The sequence below is a fragment of the Scylla paramamosain genome, chromosome 41, assembly GCF_035594125.1.
Source record: "Scylla paramamosain isolate STU-SP2022 chromosome 41, ASM3559412v1, whole genome shotgun sequence".
In the NCBI taxonomy this organism is placed as follows: Eukaryota; Metazoa; Arthropoda; class Malacostraca; order Decapoda; family Portunidae; genus Scylla; species Scylla paramamosain.
Window position 1 is genome coordinate 954,997 of NC_087191.1, and position 18,533 is coordinate 973,529.

Consider the following 18,533-nt stretch of genomic DNA (forward strand, 5'->3'; position numbering starts at 1 on the left):
CTTTTTAACATCTCTTCTACAACCACTCTTCTTCATTGTGTGTGTGTGTGTGTGTGTGTGTGTGTGTGTGTGTGTGTGTGTGTGTGTGCACCTACTATCCCTTCCAGAACCTATGACATTGTTTTCTTGCACTTATCTTGCAAATAGACAGTCAGATCAATATGACAATTTTGGGACCTTGTTTTACACTGTCCGTAATTTGCGGTGCCACAGTGCATTGCCAAGTGTGTTACATTTAGGAGTTTACTCTCGACTTTGAAGATTAGGCTGGCAAGAGCTGAGTAGACATTTGGACAGGGGAAGGTTTGATTTTCTTACTTGATTGTATTTTTGTACAGGATTGAGTTAAGCTTTCTTCCCATTTTGTTCCCTCTGTCTTCTCTTTTAATGTTCTTGATGCCATACAGCCTCTCCTAAGGGTGACCTAAGGAAAATTCTCAGTCAGTTATCAGGCTAGATTAAGAAGTAATGGGTTCAAGCTTGAAAAAAAAAAGATTAAAAAAATAAAATAAATAAATAAATAAATAAATAAATAAATAAATAAATAAAAAATAAAATAAAAAGAGATAGGAAGGAATTGGTTTTGAAATGAAGTGGTGGATGAATGTTATGGGCTCAGTAATCAGGTTGTTAGTGCTGAGTCATTAGGAAGCTTTAAAAGATGATTAGACAAATTTTTGGAAGAGAATGACAGGTGGAAATAGATGGGCATGTTTCACACAGGGACTGCCACATGTAGGCTTGGTGGCTTCTTGCAGCTCCTCTTGTTCTTATGTTCTGTCTTCTTTTATTCATCATCTGTGTATTCCCACTCACTAACTCTTTCTGTCATACCACCAGCATCCTTCACTTCATTCATTCCCACTCAATAACTCTCTGTCTTCCCTGCTTCTTTATTCCTCTTTCTTGCTCATCCCCTCTTTTTCCTCTAATCACCCATTCAGTCCCACTTTGTGACTCTCTGTCTTCCTCCTTCCCTTTGGTCCCTTTGTCTTCTCCTCCCCTCCCTCACATGAGCTGTTCAATTCCACCTACCAACTCTCTGTCTCCCTGTGTTGTTCAGGTGGGCAGCAGTGGGTCAACACACTGTCCCTCACTTCACATGTGGCCGATACAGACACCTCTCTCTACTCCACACTGCGCAGCCGTTACCTCAACCTCTCTGCAGGAATCTTTAACACGTCCATTGTCCTTCACACGTCAGAGGTCCACGGCTTCCACTTCACAGTACAGGTGAGGCTGGTGATGCTGCTCCTTGTCCTTTTACTTATCCTCCTTCTCCTCTCCTAGTATCTTTTTGTGCTATTATTCTTTCCTTGTGTATCTTCATGTTTTCTCCACTCTGTTCACAAAACCTCTTTCCCCTCCTATTTCACCACACTCCCCCTGTTCTTATGCCTTTTTGTGTTGATATTCCTTTTTATGCTAACATTTCTCTCTCATGTTTCCTTCTATTGCTTTCTCCAATTTCTTCACAAAATCTCTTTCTCCTCTTATGTCACCCCCTCCCTTCTGTTCTTGTGCCTTTTTGTCCTAATATTCCTGTCATGTTTCTTTCTAATGTTTTTTCTACTCTTTGCACAACATTTTGATTACCCTGTTCTGCAGTCAATAAATATTGCTTACCTTTGAATTGTGTTAAAGTTACTTATACTCATCATTTGTTGTCCAAATTGCATTATAGAAAGCTGTTACCATCTTTGCATTATAGAAAGCTGTTACCATCTTTGCATTATAGAAAGCTGTTACCATCTTTATACTGACTCATACAACTTTTGTACTACTGTTACTGCTACTACTACCACCACTTCTGCTTCATGTATTCCTCCATGTATTTTCAGGCTGCATTATAAAAAGTTCCTGTCTTTATAATCACTTCTACAACTTTCATACTGGTACTACTACCACCACTTCATTATATATTTGTATCAAAATGCCCCAACTAAAATTCTTCCCTCTATTTCCAGGCTGCATTAAAATGGCCCATGCTGTGTTCCCCGTCCCACCTCACGTTCCCACTCACACAAGTCTTCAACACCAGTGTGCAGGAAGTGTTTGTGGAAAACCCTGCCAGTGTGCCGGTGGTCGCTCAGATCCTGCTGCTGCACCACTACCCAGCACCACAACACATCCTGTCCATCATACACCACCAGTTAGTGTTGTGGGTCTTAGTGCTAGATGTCTTGCTCCACCGTGTGTGTGTGTGTGTGTGGTGGTAGTGGTGTGTACAGGGCCTAAGCTGTACTCCTTTCCTCTCTGGTTTCTATTGTCCAGGTTTTCTTTTGCTTGCTCTTGGTTACTACTGCCACATATTTTAGTCGAGTCTATCTCTCTAAGGATATGTTTAGTTACATAGTTGGGAATTGTGAGAAGCATAAACACTGTCTCTTTATAAGGAGACTGGAGGATTGGAGTGGGTGTGGGGTAGGGAACAGTCTCATTCTGAAGAGGCAGGGGTAAACCAGTGTGAGCCAACACCTTGCTGTGGAAGTATATGGCCAACTGTGCTATGCCTAAGCTCCTGGAGTATAGTAAAATGGTCCATGAGACTGTCTCTTCCCACCTTTGGCCAGTGGGGCTAAAGAGTGTGAATCGTGTGCATGTGTAAGTAAGTATGTGGTACTTTGTCTGGGTCACCCTGTGTGGCATTGCTGGCCTGGTGCATAGATAAGTAGATCTTCCTGAGGGTGTGATTCATTGGAAATGGTATTACACTGATGAGATCCTTACTTCTAAATTAAAATCAATGATCATTCCACTCATCAATATAGGAGAACTGCATTGCTTTGTATTCTTCAAGCATCTTCTCTTTGACTGCTTATCATGTCTTCTAATTTCTGTATCTCACAAACTTGATACCCACATAATAACTTGACACAGAAGACAAGTTTGTGAGATACGGAAGTTAGAAGACATGATAAGCTGTTGAAGAGAAGATACATAAAGAATACAAGGCAATGCTGTTCTCATATACTGATGACTGGAATGATCTTTAGTTTTCTCTTTTTTATTGCAATGTGGTTAAATTGTCCATGATTTGACTTAGGCTCTACATGCAAAGGGTGTAGCACTGAAATTGAAATTGTTTCACTATTTTAACACAATAGTAAGTTTGTTCCTGCAGCTTCCAGCCTCTCATTATCAAAACTAAGAATAACATTATATAGTAAAAGATGTCCATAATAGTTTTTTTTTTTTTTTTTTTTAGCTCACTACTACTACTACTACTACTACTACTACTACTACTACTACTACTACTACTACTACTACTACTACTACTACTACTACTACTGCTGCTGCTGCTGCTAATTCTAATGTTGCTAGTACTCATGCTGTAGAAGTACTCCTAACATGACTTTTAATTTACTATTACTACCGCTAGTAATACTGCTATACGTAGATATTCATAAAATAGTTTCCAGTTCATTACTACCATTATTAATACTACTACTGCTAGTACTACTACAGAAACATTCATAACATACTTTTCAATTTACTACTGCTATAGAAAAATTCCTAGCAGATTTCAATTTACTACTGCCACTACTACTGTTACTAGTGCTACAGAAGTATTCCTAACACTTTCAATTTACAGCTATTACTACTACTACTACTACAGCTATAGGAATATTTGTAACAGTTTTAAGTTTACTACTATTGCTACTACTACTATAGAAACAAGGAGCATTCCTAACATAGCTTTCATTTTACTTCTTCCACTAGTAACAATACAACACCTATAGACTCTCATTACTCATGTTGTCTCCCTGACAGACTGCCAAAAGACCACACACTGCTGGGGGAGGAGGGTGGAGGGCTGGCTGGGAGCGACGTCTTTTCTCTAATCGATGTGGACAGCATCAGTGGGAGTAGTGGCAGCGGCAGTGGCACCCGGGCAGCTCACATGCCTCCCCCGGCACCAGAGATAACGAGTGGCCTGGCCCAGCACCGCCGCAGCCTTGAGGAACAATTCAAGACCAGGGTGGCCAAAGACAGTATTGCCATCACCCTGGAGCCCGGTGTCAAGGTAGGGGCTTATTGGTACTGAGAAGCATGTCTGGAAAGAGATTTTAAAAAGATACAAAAAAAAATTGGTTCTTAACAGTGGTGGATGAGAGGAATGGACTCAAGTTATCAGGGACCTTATTCTGAAGTGACATGGGTTTTTAAAAGTGTTTTGATGGTTCTAGAGACAGATTAACAAGATTTCTACAGGAGAAACTCTCTTCAGAATCCAGCTAATCATCTCTGTGTCCTTGATTAATATGAAAAAGTTTAAGGCGCTGCAACATTGCAGTTATGTGACATCAATGAAAAATGTTCAAAGCAACTAAAATGGTAGGCTAAAATATTGATGATAGTAACAGCAAAAGTGTGGTAGGATAAAAACAGTAAAATCACTAATAATGTGAACATATAAAAGGAAATAGGATGAACCAGTAAAAAGTGAAGTGCTATTAGTATTAATATTTGAATGTATTATTTTCAAATGAGGGAGAAATGACACCACCTCTTTAGTCAGTCTATCTGCCATCTCATTTCCTGAAACTTCAACATGTGCTGGGACCCAGCAAAAGCCTCTATGCTGGAGAAGGTAGTCACTCAAACTGATGAAACAAGAGGATGAAGGGAAGGACTAAAGAGTTCGACAGCAGAAAGAGCACCACGAGTTGCTAGAAATTGTAAAAGACGAAATAGGAAGAGTAAAAATAATTCTTAGAGCTAGGATAGTGGCAGACAGCTCTGCCACCAAAATAGAAGCAACACCAGTGAGGCTACCACCTTGACAGAATGAGGGGAAAATAATGCCATATCTGACTCCAGCATCTGATTTTTAACCATCTGTAAAGGAGTTAGAATGTGTTGAACAGTGTTCCAAAAATAATGGTTGGGGGTCATAATGCAGTAATGAGTTCTTGTTAGGAATAGCAGGGCCTTACCATGTGGGAATGGCCAGTGACCAACTCTGGGAAACTGATAGGGACAAATAAGAAGGGAAGGTACGTTCAATGCTACTATGGCCATGAGGTTTAGGGAAACATGGGTGAGGCAAATAGAGATGAGAACTTGAATCATAGGAGACTGACACACAAGAAATTGACTCAGGAAGATGTTGAACTTGATACTAGCACCTCAACATTGAGGACTGGCGTTGCAAGTCTTGGAAAATAGTTGTGGTGAGAGAGCAAAGTGTTTCTGAATACTGGTCCAGGTTGTTAAATCATTAGGGAGCTTTAAAAGATTAGACAAATTTATGAATGGGGATGATTGGTGGAAATAGGTAAGTACATTCTATAGAGGGACTGCCACATGTAAGCCTGATGGCCTCTTGTAGCTTCCCTTATTTTCTTATGTTCTCATGTCTGTTTTGTCAGTTTGTAGGATACCACACAAAGAAGTTGGTCCCCAGGTCTTTCTCTCCATTAATTTTAATCACCTCTTACGACATGCAGGGAATACAGTGGCAGTATTCTTACAGCCATATGATTGAATTCCCCCTTCCCCTTCTCATCGTCTTTCCCTTCCCCTTCCCCTTCTCGTCGTCTTTCCCTTCCCCTTCCCCTTCCTGTCCTCTTTCCCTTTCCTAGGGCATTTGTCGTATTATTAATCTCTGCCATCCCCGGCGGGTGTGTTTAAAATGCGGCGATGGGGGCAGGATAGGGTAGAAATATGTTGACTAGGCAGGGTGAGAGACAAGACACCTTCACTTTCCCTTCATACATTTTTGGAAACAATACACTGATTGATTTGTTTTTTATAAAAGGTAATGCATTTATAAATGTGAAAAGAATAATGAATGATGTCATTTAAGACTTTGCTTAAATGGATATGTTTGTAATGTCTCTGGAGATGTTGGTGTTCCCATGTGATTGTAAACATACCCCGCAGTGGTGCAGCCTCCCGCTGCTGGTATGAGTTGCCAGAGAGAGAGAGAGAGAGAGAGAGAGAGAGAGAGAGAGAGAATCATACGAGACAGCAGTGTGCAGCTCCTCAAAGAACACACACACACACACCGCCAGCAGTGTGTGGCAAAGCGTGATAGAGAGTGTGACTAGTAAACATTAAACAATGTTGTGTATATAAATGCATAAACCACCTAGTGAGGCAAAACTGGCAACTTGTACTGGTAGGCCTAGCCAGCCTCTGGCACCCTCCTAGTGATCTTCAAGGTCACCAACTGATCTCTTTTTCATTTGCTATTTACTTTTATATCATCAACTTTATACATAATTTTACATTATATGATATAATGTATATTAGTTAAAATGTAAGTGAAGAATGTATTCAGTCTCATTTCTCAGAATTATTGTTTCAGAAGGCCTACCATTATTAATCTTGGCCACCATGGTGAACCATGGGCATGGGAAGGAGACGGGGTTGTTCTCAAATACTCCTGCCCTGTGGGTGAGATTGGGGACGGGATGGGGAAGGGGGAATTTTATAATACTGCTGTTAGCCCCGGCCACAGAGGAGTAGGTATGGTGTAGGGAACAGTCTCACTGTGAAGGCGCAGGGGTAAACTATTGTATGCTGTCATGCCTTGATGTATATGTGTGAGGCCAGCTGTGCTATGTCTGTGCTTGGGGTGTAGTAGGGTGGTGTCTTGTCTGGGTCATCCCCTGTGGGAATGCCAGCCCAGTATATAAGATAAAGAAGCACATATTTACCTATTTGTATATAAATGCTTCTCAATAGCAATAACAGTATGTGTTCGTGTGTGTGGAGGATGGTTAAGACTGTCTTGAAATCAGATAGAATTTGACAGATTGGAGTGACGTCAGTTAAGTCAAAATGGGTGTTATCCCAGTTGAAATTTTACAGAGGTATCTAGGGAGTGAGCTGTAGTGGTAGTGTTACAGATGACAGTCATACTAGCTGTGAATGAAAGGGAACTTGAGAGAGTGGTGGATCAGTTCCATAGGGTGTGTGAGGGAAACAAAGTGAATGGTGGGAAATTCAAGATGATGGTGTTTGAGAGGAGGGAAATGGAGGCATGTGATTTTAGGATACCTTGTAGGGAGAGTAGTTGGTTATGAGAGGAGAGAGAATGGAGGTGGTGAGCAAGTTCAAGTTTGGCAAAAGTCCTGAGATGGATGGAGAGAGAGGGAGAGAGAGAGAGAGAGAGAGAGAGAGAGAGAGAGAGAGAGAGAGAGAGAGAGGGGGTGGCTGTGGAAGGCATGTGTGTTACACATTACTTTCTTACAAGAAAGGGAGAAATGTATGTGTGGAGATGAAGTGAGTTATCTGAGAGGGATATGTAGAGTGATCACATAGAAGAGCAGCCCCTGTATGGAACACACCCACCAGTTTCCACCTACCAACCCTATCCTTAAGTAGTTTGTTTAATCTTTTTTTTTTAACGCCCTAATGACTGACCACTAGCAATACTTTATTGGCAAAGTACAAGTAACACAACACACACACACACACACACACACGTCAAAACACTCATTTCTCCTATGGCAGGTCAAAGTGCGTCTGTCCTTCACGCCGCCTGATGAGAGGACCCACACTACTGTTCTGCTGGTCCGCAACAATCTGACAGTTGTTGACACAATGCTGGTCCAGGGCCGTGGTGGGAGGGGCTTCCTCAAGTTTGGCAATCGTAAGCCTGGCTCGGCCCTCCCTCTGGCTTTCAATATTGGGGCCAAACACTTAAAGGACTGTGATAGTAAGTATTGCAAGTGCTACATATGTGTGTATGCGTACAAGATAACTTTCCTTGCACAGATGGACATGAGGGTATGTTGTTAACTTGATGGTAGAGTGAGACACCATGGAGGAACAGATGTGTGACAGTCACTACAGGAAGGTTGACAGGTGTGTGTATTACAGGTGGGCGCAGCAGCCGTTACTACCAGCCAAACTTCACAGTGAAACGTTCATTTGTGGCGCGCAACACAGGGGAGCTGCCGGTGCAGGTGTGGGGCTTCAGGGTGAATGAGGCGCAGTGCGAGGGCTACGGCTTTAAGGTGCTGGACTGCCGGGGCTTCCAACTGGCACCCAACACTAGCCACAGGGTGGATATTGCCTTCACCCCAGACTTCACCCTGGCCAAGGTGCAGCAGCGCCTTGTCATCCACACTAGCCTGGCTGAGGCGGCGGGCCAGGCGGGTCCTTCTGGTCAGGTAGAGTACTCCCTGGTGGCCACTGTGCCTGCCCAACTGCTGGCCGAGTGTGGGGCAGCCGTGCCCCGCCCCACATGGGAGGCACCACTCTACTATGCAGTGGTACTGCTGATGGTGGCCATGCTTGGGGGGGCTGTGGTGCTGGCTCTGCTGGAGGCTGACCACATCCTTAAGATCACAGTGGTGGCCATGACCACCACCATGCCAGCCAACGGCCATGTGCCACCCTTCGACAAGACCAAAGTATTTGATCTCCATGCCATTGGTCAGTCTGACACCCGTGGTTCCTCCACTGGACTCAGGAACGACTATGCTAATGGCCATGCTGTGATGGAGCGACCCAGGAAGGCCACAGCCATGCAGGATGTGGTAGCTAATGGCCGCAAGCCTGGCTCTGGCGGCCGCAAGACTGGCCACAGCTCGGCTGCCTCTTCAAGTACAAAGACTCGCTGCCCCCGTCAGGCAGACTCCAAGGTTGCCAGTGCAGACAGCGGGCTGCCCTCTTCCCCCTCGGATCATGTGGCCGCCCACAATCAAACTAAAAATAGTAACAAAAACAAAGGAAGTCATTATATCAATAACAGTAACAATAACAATAACATCAATAATGTCAATAATAACAATAATAATATCAAAGGAAACAACAAGAATATTGAGTCCATGTCGTGGACGAGATTCTTCCAGCGAGCGGTGGGCAAGGTGGAGGGTGGTGGTGGAGAGGGACGTGAGGCAGGCCGCCGTTGTCCCTCCTCCTCCTCCTCCTCCTCCACCCGGGATGATGCAGCAGCTGTGCAACGGCAGTCTGTGGGCACAGAGACGGATTTACCGCTGGTTGAGGCACTGCACAGGGTGCGGCGGCGGGCGCGACCTGTCCCTGCTCACCAGGAGGAGGAGACGTCCTCCACCACCACAGAGAGCTCCAACACTGATGAGCTGTCCCTTGGTGAGGCGGCTACTGGTAGGCAACCCGAGGCTCCAGTCCCCAGCCAGGCCAGCAGCAGCAGCAGCAGCAGCAGCAGCAGTAGTAGCAGCAGCAGCAGCAGCAGCAGCAGTGGCGGTAGTGGAGGTGGAAACAGCAGCAGTAGCAGCAGCAGCAGCAGCCGAGCGACTAAGAAGAAGAACACCAAGACTAAGAGTCCCACCACCAAGACGCCCGGCAGCCGCAGTGCTTCAATCACTCTCCACCATGAGGACACTGGCCATACTGGTGTTGGTGGTGGCTTTGAGTCTGGCACTGCCAAGGCCAAGGGTGGCAAGAAGGGCCGGGAGTCGTGTCGAGGTGGATCACTGGATTCCTTCACCCCGGAGAGCTTGGAGCTGCCGTACAACGTTAAGCCGGTGAGGCTCCTGGAGTCTGGCCGGGATAAGGAGCAGCCGCCCCGCACGTCTCGCACCCTAGCCACCAGCAGCAGTGGCCGCTCCTCCCCCACTGCTGGCTGGGAGGATCCCCACCAGACAACACAGGAGCAGGACTCCAGCCCTCCTGCCTTCAGCCCCAAGCCTGTCCCAACACAGTCCCAGCCTTTGGCACCCCGTGAGTCCTCCTACTCTGCTATCCTGCTGGGCACTGACAAGCAGAAGGCCAAGAACACGCCCTTTGCCAAGGTCAGTCCTGAAGTGAAGCGGGTGGAGAAGCCCCTTGGGGTGATCGGCCAGAAGACCACTAACCCTCATGGGGCTGGCGGGGCTCTAGGGGCACTACGGGGCATCTCGGGGCCTGCCGTCACCGTGGCTGCCACCATGGCAGCTGTCCCCCTCCTCCCAACCCCAGACCACCACCCTGCCCCACCCTTCTCCCCACACTCTCTCAAAGATGACTACACTCGCAGCCTATACAGCACGGGGCATGTGGAGCCCCCATCTCCCCCCAGCATCCACTCCTGGGACCCCAAAACCCTCAGTGCACCCCCCGCCCTCAGGCCTCCCCCAGGCCTGCCCCAGCAGGGCCACGACACCAGCCACCGCCACCCAAGCCTACAAGGTGAGTGTTGCACCTCAGCACCTCCCATCGCTCTGGTGCTGCCCTTACTCCTAGTGGTGCTGTCAAGGAGTTTTGGACTGGTGTGCCTTGTGAATGGGTCTCACCTATTGTCTCTTTCAGGAAATATTTTCTTAACTGTGATGGCAGATGTCTACTGTTTTGTGTATACAAGTTTGTGTATGTGTGTGTCAGCTGGTATTTACTATTTCTTGTGTGTCTGTGTGTGCCAGGTTATTGATCTAGGTGTTCCCACAGGTGAGGAGGACTGGTCCCGCTATGAGCACCTGCAGGTGGCCAGCACACTGTGGACTGAGGGGAGTGGAGCGGCAGGCACTGGCTACCACCACCATCCCCACCACACCCCCCACCCCCACCACCACCCTGAGAGCCCCAGCCCTGCCCCCACCCCCAGTTTGTGGGACTCCCTTTCTAATATCTGGTCACCTCCCTTCTGGGGGACAGACCAGGGGCAGAATCAGCTGGCTTCCCAGCAACACCACCACCAACAGCAGCAACAGCAGCAGCAGCAACAGCAGCAGCAGCAGCAACAACAGCAACAACAGCAGCAGCAGCAGCAGCAGCAGCAACAGCAACAGCAACAGCAGCAGCAGCAGCAGCAGCAGCAGCAGCAGTCTCCATGGAATAACTCTCTGCAACAGAGTGTGGCAGCAGGTAATGACGCCAGCGGTGCCGTCTCTAAAGGCTTGGGGTTCGATCCATTCCACTCCGTCGGGAACATCTGGTCCTCCCCAGCCACACACCCCGCCGACCTGTGGCCGCCACACTCTGCCAAGAAGGATGTCTGAGCTGCCGCTGCTGCCGCCACCAACACACAGCTTTTGAATCTTTTATTGTTTCAAAATTCTGACATTTTCCAAGAGCCTGACATCCATCAAGCTGCAGGCTCTGATGGAAAGTATGTTTTTTTTATTCTGCATCACTTATTTTTGCTGACAGATGAAGGTTGAAGCGTAGCATAGGATGGCCTTTTACTTAACTTTTTGTTGCAAGGAAGTGCGAGTGTGGCCAAGCAAACATACCGATTTTTCTTTGCTAAGATTTTAGGCCTGAGTGGCTGGCTTCACTGCTCTAGCTCACCTACATATGGAGGGAAGGAAGATTCTCTCGCTAAACACTCATGGAAAGTTTTGTTCAGCGTTTTGGATTTGAAAAACAGAAGAGGTTTATATTTTTTAATTTATTTAACTTTTTTGTGCCATATTGAGCTATAGTTTGCTGTCTGAACAGCCACGGCCACCTTAGGACATTTTAATCTCAGCAAGTCACTGCTCTTTGTGATTTCACTGCATTGATCATAAAGTCAACTTTAAGGTTTGCGAAACCTTACTCTGCGACAGATTACTCACCGCTTCTGAAACTACAAATATGCCAATTTGCCAAACCCACCAGACTGTGAGGGGCTGACTCAGGGTGACTGCATCATGCCACTGTGAGGTGGTGTGTGGCCATGCTGTGTGTCACTGCGGCTGGAGAAAGAACATCACACCTGTGCTGGCATACCACAACACACATTCACACCACACTGGTTACTTCCACACAGTACACTAATACATTCACACTGGTTACCTCCACACAGTACACTAATACATTCACACTGGTTACTTCCACACATTACACTAATACATTCACACTGGTTACTTCCACACAGTACACTAATACATTCACACTGGTTACTTCCACACAGTACACTAATACATTCACACAGGTTACCTCCACACAGTACACTAATACATTCACACTGGTTACCTCCACACAGTACACTAATACATTCACACTGGTTACTTCCATACAGTACACTAATACATTCACACTGGTTACCTCCACACAGTACACTAATACATTCACACTGGTTACCTCCACCCAGTACACTAATACATTCACACACCACACAACACTGCCCCATGTGCCACAGTAGTGCATCACACTGGCAACATCATTGCTGCTATACATCATATTGCATTACACTGACACACTCCTCCCACACACACACCACCTTATTCCACCACACACACACTCACTACACACCACAATAGTCCACTACACACACACACAACCTTATTCCACCACACATACTCACCCACACACCACTTTATTCAACTACACCCACCCACCCTTATTCCACCACATACTCAACCACACACCCACATCTCATTATGCAATAATATATATATATATATATATATATATATATATATATATATATATATATATATATATATATATATATATATATATATATATATATATATATATATATATATATATATATAAACTTTGCCATCACACTCACACTTGTAGTATTGCTGGCTCCAAGAATAAAGGTACCTGTCATGGCAAGGTGAGGGTGATAATCTGGCCTAACCACATGACAGATGTTAATTGATATTCCCAAGGTTAGGGTAATAGAAATGGGGAAGCTGTTGGCAACACTGCCCGAGACAAATACATAAGTTTGTTTCAGGCAGTGTTGCCAACACCACCTCCATCCTTATTACTCAGGGGGATATTTCCTGCTCTTTTGTGTGGTTAGGCCAGATATCACCCCCACTGCCATGATGTGCACCAAATTCTTGGAGCCAACTGTAGTACACTCACACTACCATCTCACACACATACAGTATGTAGTCACTTCATATGTTTACACACTAATACAACACACTTCCACCACACATCGCCTTTACTACCACCATGATACATTTGCTATCACCATCATAGCACAGCATCAACTCATCCACTTTACAACTATCACACCACATTATCACTACACCACACACCATCGTCACACTTATATATCACCATTTCTTTTACATTGCAGTCATCTCCACACACATCTATTTACATATTTATATATATATATATATATATATATATATATATATATATATATATATATATATATATATATATATATATATATTGTACAGGTGAACTGAGATTGGTGATATGGAAACAGTTTGCAAAATAAAAAAAAAAGTTTGCAAAATAAATAAAAAATGTAATTTTGGATGAATTGGATATTTAAATTCAATGAGTTTCTAAGATTGTTATTTCTTACTAATGCAAAATTCTGCACTTGAAAATTACGGCAGGAAAATCATATAAGATCGCATAACTTATGTGAGACTTAACTGCACACTATATAGAAGGTTTATTTTTAATTCAATGTATTTTCATTAATTTTAAATTTTTGTAAATGCAAATTCTGCATTTAAAAATTAGGGGACTCAGGACAAAATTATTCCTAACTTATGAGATTCACTTGTACAGTGTTTGTTACCAACTTCACCACACCCATCACCATTATACATCACTGAGCCAGCACACACTGCACCATGGTACCCTGCGCAACTTGCTTTACAGCTTCACACACACCATATCATTTGCTCTGTACCACATTAATACACACTCACAGCACAAAACAACATTCACCCAGCCCCATGACCGGCTTAGTGTTGGGAGGCTCTCAAGGTCACAAATTCGAGTTGTATCCTGGTAATGTTAAAAGAGAGTAGAGAAGAAACTCCATCTGAGACACCGCCAGACATGCGCACCCTCTCCACTTCATACTAAGAAGCCCGGCTGACCTCACACCGTCCTCACATTGACTTAGTATTGACACCATGTGGAATTACAGTATTAGAGAGAGAGAGAGAGAGAGAGAGAGAGAGAGAGAGAGAGAGAGAGAGAGAGAGAAATTCTGGTGGGTTATTTTAAGACTTTGACTCCAAACCATCGCCTTGACCTGATGTTTATGGCAAGAACAGTATTGACCTACTCAGTATTTGGAATGAACATGATGATACTCACTCACTGACGTCTTACGCCATTTTTTTTGCTCTGCCCAGCGTGAAGGCTACTCTGTGGCCTAGTAGAAGGGCATCATAAAGCGTGTTTTTGATGGACAAATAAAGAGCCCTGAGACCTAAACATCTGCATTTCTTTATCCACTGAACAAGACAATGTGTGACGGACTAATTTGGGTCAAGACGCTGCAACATCGCGGTCAGATGCAGAAAAAAAAAAAAAAAAACGAAATAAAGCAGCAGTAACTAACATGGTAAGTTAAAATATTAAAACAAAATTGTTACGTATGATAAAAAAAAATAAAAATGCGAATGTAGTATAATGTTGTAGTATAATGTTACACCCCACCGGGAGTGGAAGGGTAACGGGGAACCAGCGACTCCTTAGGATTTGCCGTGCCCCATCACTAATTTATGTTCTATCCGATCGGCCAATGGCATGACGGTTTTACTCCCGACACCTCTACCTCCAGGTGTCGGGTTGGGTACCTGTACACTACACTTCTATGGCAGTAATTTTCCCGGCAATGCCGCAGGGGAGGACACCCCCAAATGTGCTGTGCTGTGCTGTGCTGTGCTGCGGGGGATGCACAGCAGGGCTCCCCAGGGTCGCCTGTCGGCCCACCCTATCATGCCTTAAGTTGGAGAATATCACCCTCGACGATGTCGCTCCTTTTTTTTTTTTTTTTTTATGTAGGAAGGACACTGGCCAAGGGCAACAAAAATCTAATAAAAAAAATGCCCAGTGAAATGCCAGTCCCATAAAAGGGTCAAAGCAGTGGTCAAAAATTGATGGATAAGTGTCTTGAAACCTCCCTCTTGAAGGAATTCAAGTCATAGGAAGGTGGAAATACAGAAGCAGGCAGGGAGTTCCAGAGTTTACCAGAGAAAGGGATGAATGATTGAGAATACTGGTTAACTCTTGCGTTAGAGAGGTGGACAGAATAGGGGTGAGAGAAAGAAGAAAGTCTTGTGCAGCGAGGCCGCGGAAGGAGGGGAGGCATGCAGTTAGCAAGATCAGACGAGCAGTTAGCATGAAAATAGCGGTAGAAGACAGCTAGATATGCAACATTGCGGCGGTGAGAGAGAGGCTGGAGACAGTCAGAGGAGAGGAGTTGATGAGACGAAAAGCTTTTGATTCCACCCTGTCTACAAGAGCAGTATGAGTGGAACTCCCCCAGACATGTGAAACATACTCCATACATGGACGGATAAGGCAGGGGTGAGAAAAACTGGCGGAGACGTCTCAGAACACCTAACTTCATAGAAGCTGTTTTAGCTAGAGATGAGATGTGAAGTTTCCAGTTCAGATTATAAGTAAAGGGCAGATCGAGGATGTTCAGTGTAGAAGAGAGGGACAGTTGAGTGTCATTGAAGAAGAGGGGATAGTTGTCTGGAAGGTTGTGTCGAGTTGATAGATGGAGGAATTGAGTTTTTGAGGCATTGAACAATACCAAGTTTGCTCTGCCCCAATCAGAAATTTTAGAAAGATCAGAAGTCAGGCGTTCTGTGGTTTCCCTGCGTGATATGTTTACCTCCTGAAGGGTTGGACGGTGGCCGGGACGTGAACCACCGTCAACTGCAATGCCTTCCCTGGGCAGAGGTGCCGGCAGGGGCGTGCAGGAGGGACGCTGTGGCTCTGGGTCACCCGCTAGGCTAGGGTGCCTCCCCTTCGATGATGTTGCTCCCGCGGAGAGAGCCGTCCGCCACCGTCGACTGCACTTCTTTCCCTTGGCAGAGGTGCCGGCAGGGGCGTGCAGGAGGGGCGTAGTAGCTCTGGATCACCTGCTAGACTGGTTAGGGTGATCACCGCTGGTCTCTGTCGAGGTTCGTTGGTGAAGGATGGCACTCAACGTCCGTAGAGTTGTCATATGCCTCGGATGCCCCTCGTGCCAGTGCGCTCCTGCGCGCACGGCCCACTGGTGCGGCATTCGGGCCGCTTCCACTTGCGGATGTCAAACTAGCTCGCTGAACACTATCCAGTCCTGTAATACACTCCAACTACCCCCCCCCAATACCGGGGGGGTCGGTGACGGAGGCGCCGACGAGGAAAATCCCCTGCCACGCTGTGAGTACAAGCGTCCGCACTTCTTGAGTCTGAAGACAGGACATTACACGTTAGGTTTAGTCAGTCACGAGGCGCGGAGTCGATCCTCCGCGAGGCACTGACGGAGACGCTGACAGGAGGCAACCTGAAGGTGGAAGTCGCTGAGCACACGGCCTCCGCTCACCAGAGACACCTTGTTTCTGTCCTCTGGTCTGTCCTCGCTTCCTAAGAGGGTTGATGTTGCTATTCCCAGCGCCAGGGCCACTGTGACCCTCGTAAAAAGGAGTCACGTGGATAGAGCGAGCTGGGTCAGCAGTATCAGTTTTTCATGTAAACACAATTCTCTGGCTAGTGTCTACTACCATCTCACAGCTCATGTGTGCGCCCACAGGAGCGTGTGTGCTTGTGTGTGGGTGCGTGTGTGTAAGTGTTTGGGGTGTAACAGTATATATGAAAGGAAATGAACGAGATTAAGCAAACGAGGCCCAGTGTTGAAGTTGGTTGACTAGGGGTGTGTTGTATCCTTTCTTGTAGCATAAGTATGAAATCATTATTAAACTAAATATCCACTACCTGAAGCGGGCACAGCGCATGCAGCTCATCTAGGACACAGTGATCCCGCTTGGGTTCAAGTACGAGTATGTACAGTTGACATAACATATACAAGCTAGAGAGTAATAAAGGAAACCAAAGGTGACGAAACATATACAAGTTAATAAGCAACAAAGTGAATGTAACATGTACCAAATAATAAGCAATAAAGGAAAACAAATATATACCCAAAATACAACACAAATATAAATAGCTCAGGCGTGTACGTAATGAAGAGTGTGAGTGTACGTGTGTTCGTGTTCGTTACGTCTTCTAACTCACGTCGATGTAACAGAATTCAGGCAGCAGGAGGGAGTATAGTTCCAACTGCGAGAAGCGAGTGAAACTAACGAGTTGTGGAGGTGGAAGTCAATCGCCAGCTCGGTTAGCGCGATCGAGACGTGAGTCGAGACGTGTTTCCAAAGCTTCATCTTTATGATACCGCCACGGTGTGGTCGAGACGGTATTCGAAGCCGACGGTTAGTTGGAGAGATTAGTGGTTGGTGAGACGGGTACGAAGGCCGTAATAGTCTTCCTTATTGCCTCCAAGTTCTCCCAGTGCAAGGATAAAGCTCTGCCGAAAACTATAGTATCGGTAAAATAATTAAAATAAAAACATTTAAAAGGGAAACTATAATTTACTCAAAAGACCAGCCATCTCCGGGGAAACAGCTCTCTCTCTCTCTCTCTCTCTCCAAGTATCAGTGAGATCTAGGAAGTCCCATCTCAACCGTGACAACGGAAAAGGTATTACTCCCGCAGCTCCACCAGACTGGGACACTCCACTAGAAAGGGTCTCACTGTAAAGGGAACTAAACAGTCACCATTAAATTGTGTTTCCCGGGACATGAGGTAACCAAGGGGGAGATGCGTGTGACCTGTCCTGAGAACGGGCCAAAGCAGTCTTGTGGAGATTACCACCTCGGAACAGGTGACGTGGGCGTTATGTGCTGGCCCACAGCCTTTAAGCGGCGCTCCTGTATAAGAACATACATCCGACAGCAAAAAAGGTATCTCCCTCATCTTAGTGGTGGCAACCAAAGCCTCCTACCTGCCCTGCCAACTGGCAAGAACTGCCACCCTTATACTTGAGTAAAGTCATATGGAATGGAATTGTGGGTAGAAGAAGCAACTCGAGCTGCTGCCTCTTACGCCAACATCGTGGTCACATGGCGCTGCTGCAAAATGTTCAAAGCGGCAATTGATTGATTGATTTAATTTATTGTGCCGCAACATCGCAATCATATGGCGCCGCTACAAACCTTTAAGGGCGACAAAGTTTGCAGTTCTTAAAATATTGACATTAAAAATAAAATTATAGGTATGGTAAAAATGTTACAAGATCACTATAAAATAAAACATAAAAAAAGAAATGGTAAGAGCCATAAAAAAAAATTAGGGTTTTTGTTACTTAATTTAATTTAATTTAATGAAAGTGAGGGGGTACTGACCCCACTGACCCAAACCACTGTGTCTGGCGTTGTTCGTTACGTACCCAAGACACTGACCCCACTGACCCAGATATCTGGCATTGCTCATTACATGCCTAAGGCACTGACCCTACTGACCCAGATATCTGGCATTGCTCGTTACGTGCCCAAGATACTGATCCCGCTGACCCAGATATCTGGCATTGCTCGCTACATGCCCAAGACACTGATCCCACTGACCCAGATATCTGGCATTGCTCGTTGCATGCCCAAGATACTGATCCCAGTGACCCAGGCTCCAAGACATAGCGTTGTTCATTATGTGTCTTCCTTACTTGCCTCCATGTTCTCCCAGTGCTCAACATTATATTAGTTATAAAATAAATAGAAAAACAGTTGAAAGGTAATGTATAATTTCTTTAAAAGACCAGCCTTCTTAAAAAACATAAGACCCTCATGTCTGAGGGAGACAGTCCTCCCTCCAAGTATCAGTGACATCTGGAAGGTCTCATCCTCATCTCAGAAAAAGTA

At 45.5% G+C, this 18,533-nt stretch overlaps 1 protein-coding gene across 1 annotated transcript in view; it reads left to right on the forward strand.

Annotated features, from left to right (window-relative positions):
- The window catches only part of LOC135092836 (transmembrane protein 131-like), a 91,828-nt gene extending 77,770 nt beyond the window's left edge, over positions 1-14,058 (forward strand). Inside the window, exons 18-23 of the mRNA XM_063991579.1 lie at positions 1,064-1,233; positions 1,968-2,152; positions 3,775-4,027; positions 7,468-7,672; positions 7,837-10,110; positions 10,366-14,058. Coding sequence (XP_063847649.1) covers positions 1,064-1,233; positions 1,968-2,152; positions 3,775-4,027; positions 7,468-7,672; positions 7,837-10,110; positions 10,366-10,916 — 3,638 coding nt within the window. The 3' untranslated portion in view covers positions 10,917-14,058. The remainder of the gene's footprint in view (positions 1-1,063; positions 1,234-1,967; positions 2,153-3,774; positions 4,028-7,467; positions 7,673-7,836; positions 10,111-10,365) is intronic.
- Positions 14,059-18,533: the final 4,475 nt, after the last annotated feature.